Source organism: Vulpes lagopus, chromosome 12, assembly GCF_018345385.1.
Source record: "Vulpes lagopus strain Blue_001 chromosome 12, ASM1834538v1, whole genome shotgun sequence".
NCBI classification, from domain to species: domain Eukaryota; kingdom Metazoa; phylum Chordata; class Mammalia; order Carnivora; family Canidae; genus Vulpes; species Vulpes lagopus.
Genome location: NC_054835.1, coordinates 49,527,531 through 49,534,919, shown reverse-complemented (window position 1 = coordinate 49,534,919; position 7,389 = coordinate 49,527,531). Strand labels below are relative to the sequence as shown.

Below are 7,389 nucleotides of genomic sequence, written 5' to 3'. Positions count from 1 at the left end.
ATGAGCAGGGGAGAACTGAGTCACGAGATAGTGATAGCTCCACGTCCATGTCCTTTGCCAGCCCAGAAAAATGCACACCAGTTTGCCACAGAGCTAGTGCAGATCCTGCACCCTGGTCAGTGCCTGACTTCTTCACCCCCTGGCCATGATGCCGGATCTAATACATCAGAAGTTACAATGTTTCTCAGAAATTGGAGATCAGGGGTGTCTGAGGGCCTCAGTCAGTTGAGCAATCGACTCTTGATTTGGGCTCAGGTCATGATCTTAGGGTCGTGAGATCCAGCCCCATGTTGGGCTCCGCACTCGGCAAAGAGTCTGCTTATTCCTCTCCCTCTGCTCTTCCTCTCCTCTCTGCCCCATCCCCCACTGCCACTTCTCTCAAAATAATAAATAAATAAATAAATAAATAAATAAATAAATAAATAAAATCTTAAAAAAAAAAAAAAAAAAACCTGAGGACCAGTTAAAATTTGATTCCAGATAAAAAGAAGGAGCTCATCCAACAAGCCCTACAAATGCCCACCACCAGACCCAGCAGAGTGAAGCGGATGGCAAGAGTATCATCTTGGGGGTCTCTCACTTGGACTGGACTTTTAGGCCATGATGTGCTCTGGAAAGCGGTCCCTGTCTGACATCCCCCTTTCCCATACTTCATCACTTTTGTCCTGCTCATAAACAGTATCTAACTTAACCCAGTGGGCTACAGAAACCAAGAAGCTGTGATACATCTAGGAAACGCATATTTCACAATTATTTACCACGTCCTGGGGTCTGTTCCAAGCACCGGATAACCCTAAGGGGTAGGTCCTATTATTGTCTTCAGTAACAGATGAGTGGATGGCAAAGACCACAAGAATCTCCCACCCCAAGCACAGGGGAGAGACCTCTGATCTGAGCCCACAAGCCAAAGTGTGTCTGAGGATTCCTGACTCCAGCAAGGAAAGTGGGCGGTTAAAGAGCACAATTAACATACATGGGCAGCTTCACCGTCTGGGCAGGCAGCTCATGGCAAAGACGCAGTGGTCTGAACCCTCAGCAGGGCAGAGCGGCCTCCCTCCCCAGACCTGCGCTTCCCTCCCCGCCGTCCCCCGTTAGGTAGAGGAGCCAGGTTCAGGCCTGGCCTGCCTCTTCCCCCAAAGGGAAATGAGGTGGGGGAGTATAAACGACCTCACAAGCTATCCGGAGAAAGTCTAGCATGTGTCCTCCCGTGATCCATTTGGGTGGACTACTTTCCCACCAAACTAAATGCAGAAGTTCCGAGTCGGGTGATTGGGAGGCCCCTCCCTCCTCGAGTGCGGGAGAAATTTCCTCTTTGTAAAAGGGCAAGCACAGTTGGAACCAAACTCCATCCAAACAGGAAATCACCAACATTCTAGGTAAAGTCGGGGCCTTCCTTTTAAAGGACAAACTTTTTTGTTCCTTAAGCGGGTGTTTCCTCGGCGCCCACTGGGTGCCAGGCGCGCGGGGCAGGTAGTGGCTGTGGACCTAGTGTGTGCCCCGGGGGCAAGGGAGGAGGATGGGAAAGACAACACACACGCACACACACACACATCTGGCAAATCTTGCAAAAGAAAGACTTTCGGGGGAACTGCCTTTTTTCTAAAAAAGAGGAGAATGAGACTAAAAGGTGGCACATACACAGGCGCACACACGCGCACGGGCACGCACACACCCTGAGTCCCCCCCCCCCCCCCCCCCCCAGTGCTGGGACTGAGCCCCGCGAGCCGGAGGCCTGGGGCGAGGGGGATGGGCGCGCCGAGCGGCCCGGGTGACAAGGTGCAGGGCAGAGCCCGCAGCGGCCCCGGAGTTGGCTGCGAGCTTGCGCCAGAGGCAGGTGCCAGCTGCGAGTGGGCGGAGGGGCGGGCGCGGGGCCAGGCGGGGGAGGCCCGGCGTCACCTCTGCCTCGAGGAGTCGGGCGCGCAGAAGAGCTCGCCCCGAGCAGCCGGGGGGCACGGGCGTCCCCGCCACCCGCAGGAGGAGCCGCGGCCGCGGTCGCCGCCGCCGCCCAGCGACAGCATCCTCCGGACAGACGCCCCAGGCTCCGCGGCCGCCTGCCCCCGCCCGCTCCCCGCGCTCCCGCCCCCCAGCGCCCGAGCGCCCGCGGGGGGGCAGCAGGCACCCGCGCCCCCGGCCCTTCCCTGCGGCGGGCTCCTGGCGGGCGGCGCGGGGACACCAGGTGCGGGAGGCAGGGCCCGGCAGGCACCGGCCCGGGGTCTCCCCTCCGCGCGGAGGAGGGACGCCCGCCAACGCCGCGAGCACCCCCCAGCCCTGCGCCGCGGGCCCCCGAGTTCAGGGGCGACACCCCTCCAGGGGGGGCCCGCGCCACCCCGGCCGGCCCTCTGCGCGCGGCGCCCTCCCGGGTCCCCGGAGACGCGCGCGCCCCGGCGGGGCCATGCCCGGGCTGCGCCGGGACCGCCTGCTGACCCTGCTGCTGCTGGGCGCGCTGCTGTCCGCCGACCTCTACTTCCACCTCTGGCCCCAGGTGCGGCGCCAGCTGCGGCCCCGGGAGCGCCCGCCCGGCTGCCCGTGCGCCCGCCGCGCCGCGACCCCCGCCCCGGCCCCGGCCCCGGCCCCGGCGCCCGCCTCCCCGGACCCCCGCGCGGCCGCGCGCAACTTTTCCCGAGCGGGGCCCGGGACCGGCTCCAAGCTGCAGGCCCTCTTCGCCCACCCGCTGTACCGCGACCCGGAGGGGCCGGTCCCCGGGCCGGAGGACCCGCTCCTGGCCAGCCAGGAGGCGCTGCGGTACTACCGGAGGAAGGTGGCCCGCTGGAACAGGTGAGGACCCCGGCGCGCCCGGCCCCGGCCCCCACCGCGGCCCCGGCCCCGGCCCCCTCCAGCGGCCGCGCACCGCAGCGCCCGGCCCCGAGCGCATCTCAGCGGGAGAAAAAGTTTCTGTGCCGGTAGCACCGCCAAGAACTGCCCCGGCCTCCCCCCCCCACCCCCGGAGCCCCCAGGGCACTCCGTAGCCCCACTTCTGTTCCCGGCGCCGCTGCCCCGTCCCCACGTGGGACCCGGGTGGTGGCGGAGCGCGTTCCCAAGCAGCCCAGCTCCAGAGCCGCTTTCAGTTCCGCACTTAGCTTGGGACCTGGGTGCCTTCCAGAAAGCAAGGCTACTCCCCTGGAAACCCAGCTCATTCTCTTGACTTACTCCTCTGCCCAGGTCAGAGATCACAGGAGGTCAGCTGGGGCAGAGAGTAAGTCGTTCCTCTCCCCACCCCACCCCCACCCCCTTCTATTTAAACCCTGGCTGTCCCCCTGGTCCATGCTCTAACTTTGAAGGTGGTTTTAGTTAGTGTCGTGGTAATTGGGGCTGATTTGGAGCTGACGATTGATGCTTTCACAGAGGAGATAAAAATCCACCTGGGAATTTTTAAGATCCAAAGCAAAATGTAGGGGGGGGAGAGGCGAGTGGGGGGGGGGCAGAAAAAGACCCAACCTATTTGGGATTCAATGAAGAAGCTATCTTGGTAAAAAGGGTGGGAAGGGGGGTGGTTTGGAGACGAGGGAATAGTCAATACTGATATTCCCCCAGCAAATGACAGAGACCTTCACATGAGCTAGAATTCTGTTTTGAAGTACAGACTTGTCTAAATATCACTCACATCCAGAGTTCATTTTTGCACCACACCCATCACTTTTCTTAATAATACAAGAGATTTCAAAATGAGATGTCATCGGATGGTTTTAGAGTCCCTGCGGAGGATGGGTAGACCATAAATCTCGGTGGAGACTCAGTGCTAGCCCAATTTAACTGTTTGCTCATTATTCTGCAGTGCTGAGACCGGCTGTGGCTTGAGAGAGGGAGGACTTTGGGGGGGGTCGAAATGGGGAGCTATTGGCTGAACTCACTATGGTGGATTTCGATTGCAGCTCGGTGGCCGATGGCTTTAAGTTAGAAAGGAGGTGGCTCTCCAGTGCATTGCTAATTGCGTGGGATAACAAGGCAGTTTGAGACGGCTTCTCAGACGCTGTCATTTTTCAGCATTACCTTGATTTCACCAATAACGCGGGCGTCGGGATCAATGGACTAGGAAGTTTTGCCCTTAGAAAATTGTCTGCGCGTCTGTTGAAAGGTTCGAGAATGAGGGGACTGTGGAGCAAAGTCACTTGCTTTTGTAAATGTAGATCAGCATTCACGCATTCACATTTGTGCGGCCTTCAACTTCTTAAGGTTACCTTGGTCCTGAAGGAAAGTCCTGGGGGGAATGTTTAGGCAGAAAAGCAAAAATCTTTCTCACCAGCGTGTCCTACAGTCGATCTTGAGCTTGATTTCTGCACCATTCTGTGTCACAAAAACCCATGCTACTGCCCAGAAATGATTTTGGTCATTTCACAGAGGGCCAGTGGGGGCTGCTCACGTTGCTGTGTTCAGAGGCGACAGCGTAGTTTCGCGCGGTTGGTTGACTGTGACAGTTGTGACATTGTATTTTCCTCTCCCTTTGGATACTTGAGGTCCCAAGTGAGGTTTGGGGGCTGTAACAGGCGAGTAAGCTGCGCTCTCGAGTGTTGAAACTTGACCTCGGACGCAGAGAACACCTACCCCCACCCCACCTGTATGGTGAACGTCAGCAGGATGATGCTACCTAGCGTAGGCGTTGTTACCTATGTCAGGGTTAAAGACGGAACATGGAAGACTCATTAGCCAGTGTGAATGTGAATCACGCCCAGAGTTCTATGGTCAGAGGTAAGTCACTCGTTACCTGAAGCGAGGTGGTGCCCTGGTGAACATTCAGCGCAGGGAGGCATCGATGAAGCCCACACGTCTGCCACTATGTGCTACTGCGGCTACTCTGGGCCAGGGAAGCCTCCAGAGTTCTGTGCAGACAAATAATTAGAACCGACAGCGAAGGAAGAAATAGGGAATGACCTTACTAATTGTGTATCTCTTGCACGGACGAGCCCTCCTTGTTTGCAGCCACAACCCAGCCAATGTTGAAAAACTAGACATTTATACACCTATACGGTTGCCATCATGCCAATAATTACCTAACGTTAAGTGTTATCGAAAATAATCGTAGCGGCCAGCCATCGGCCCCACCAGGGGAGTTTCAGGGAGTGAGCTAAGCCAAATCAGCATTCTTCACCACTCGCCCAGAAGAGACCATCAATTTGAGTAATTTTTTTTTTTAACCACCACACTAATAAGTAATGGTTTGAAGTTGGAAGGTAGCTTTCTACAACGCGAGCTCGTGACCAATAAAAGGTAGGTAATGACCTAGTTTCTCCCCCCACCCCCACCCCAGCACATTCCTTTCTGATTTCAGTGGAAGATGGAGCTTGGACATTGATTTGGGACGTTTCTGGTTTGGGATCAATATTTGCTCATTGTAGGTCAATGTTGGGCGAAGTTGAGATGCAAAAGATGCATCGTGTGTCGTGTGGACTGTCTTGTGCTGTCGGACACTCGGCCACGTCTGCGAACTTCCTCAACCCACTGCTTTTCCCTCGCGTCCTCTTCCTTCCTCCCTCAAGACGTAACCAAGTGTGGCACCGTCCGGGTTAAAAATGCAATCAGGGAAGTGTTTCTGTCAGGTTGTTGGTCGCTGATCGCAGCGAGCGAGACAACGCCAGGCTCCATCAGGCGTGATGACATGTTTGGCACCTGTCTTGAATAGTGAAAAGGAGACAGCAGAAGGAGCGAGGGGAGGGTGTAGACCGCAGGACTTCAGGCCATAAACCAACCAGCCAGATGAGGCCAGATGAGGCCTTTTCCTTTCAAAGTAATAATGGAAAGCAGGGGCTTACCTGGGGCACAGGTAGCTGCTCACCTTGTTGCAATTCTCTACCTCCTAGAGGCTGGGCTTCCTGGGTTTGTGGGCTGGGTTTCTTCTCTGCCCACAGGCCGCCCAACATCTGTCCTTTGACATGTCAGAAGTGGTCCAGCTTGGCCTGGCCCTTTGCCCTCTTATCTTTCGTTGGCTCCTCTGTAACCCTCTGGTCTTGATAGGCAAGGTCAAACAGGGTCATCCCCCCCTGGTGTCGAAACTCCAGCAGCTAGCACACACACGCGGGTCCCCTACTCTCTGCTTTTCTTCCTTGACATTTCCTCGGGTATCAGGAAGGTTGTATTTTCCTACAATTATAGCTTCAACATTTCTCAGGAGCATGTATGTGTGTGTATCTGTGTTTTTCCCACCAGCCCAGAGACAGGAAGCACCTGTCTTTCCCTCTCCTCCTACCTCCTTGCTGTCACCGAAAGCAAGCCGAGCCCTGAGTAGCTCTTTGAAAATCACAGCAAAGAGACTGGGCAGCTTTTCAAAAGTGACAGTTGTTTAAGGGGAGTAAATTGGCTCAAGTCTTTTCCGGGGAAGCTTTGAGAAGATCCAGCAGCAGAGGCAGGGATAGGAGGGGTGGGGGGCAGTGGAGAAGTTGCGGGAGAGATGAAAAAGAAGTCAGCTGGAAACGAGAACTGTCTGGTCTGGGAGGTTCTGAAGGCGAAGCTTCTTCCCACCATGGCATCTATGGAATGAACAGTACAATCTCTTTCTTCTCACCCCCTCCGTCTCCCTGTACCTGTACCTCTTCGTCTCTTTCCTGTTGGTCCCGTGCTGGCCCCAGACCATGTGGAGCATAGACTGGGAGCAAGCAGTTCAGCTCGCAAGGCAGATCAGTGTCCAGGTTCTCCCTCCTGGATGGAGGCCACTTGCCTTTCTCCCAGAGTCACCAGGGCCTTGGCCCCTTGTCGGATTCTTTGGCCCGGGATGCTAGGCTAAGAAAGGAAATGGCCTCCTTCAATCTGCAGATGGACCTTGACCAGACCCATGTGTGCTTAGCAGAGGGAGTGGGAATCCTAACTCCCATTTTTCTCTTCCAATTAGAGCTTTGCTTGGCTGATCTGGGAACAGCTATTATTTTAGCGGTTTCTGCATCCCTGGACTTGTAGCTGGAAGAAACCTCTGCACTCTTCTCTGAGCCACAACTGCAAACAGATGGTTTCTGAGAGGGTTAATCCAGAGGCCTTTGGGGGGGCCCTTCTTCTCTGTCATTCCAGAACCCAGTCTTTACCACCGTTATTGCAGCAAAGACTTGCATCAGGGAGGGTAGTAGTGATGTCCATCCAAGGAAGACAGGCACTTCCTATGTCCAGTGATATCAAAACGAAGTCCCACGGCCAAGCACTGGAGGCATGTTTGTCAGTGGTTCCCTTGGTCCCAACCCCAAACACCTCCTTTCATCATCCAAAGTTCACAACAGTCCTGGGAACTCAACGGGCTAAATATTTGCATGCAAATCCCCCTACCAGAAACATGCTTGACCTGGTCCAGGTACCTCCCATACATTTGCTAATTTGGGCTTTATAGTTTCCTTAGAAGTAGGGGCATGTGGTAGACAAAATTCCAAGAGGGCCCCATTAGATTCCCAGCCCTGTGTACACACACTTTCTCCTCAT

General features: G+C 55.8%; 1 protein-coding gene across 1 annotated transcript in view; it reads left to right on the top strand.

Moving 5' to 3' along the window:
• The first annotated feature begins 1,805 nt into the window (after nucleotides 1-1,805).
• The window catches only part of FAM20A (FAM20A golgi associated secretory pathway pseudokinase), a 48,910-nt gene continuing 43,326 nt past the window's right edge, over nucleotides 1,806-7,389 (top strand). The window contains exon 1 of the mRNA XM_041726712.1: nucleotides 1,806-2,775. Within this exon, the coding sequence (XP_041582646.1) occupies nucleotides 2,393-2,775 (383 nt within the window). The 5' untranslated portion in view covers nucleotides 1,806-2,392. The remainder of the gene's footprint in view (nucleotides 2,776-7,389) is intronic.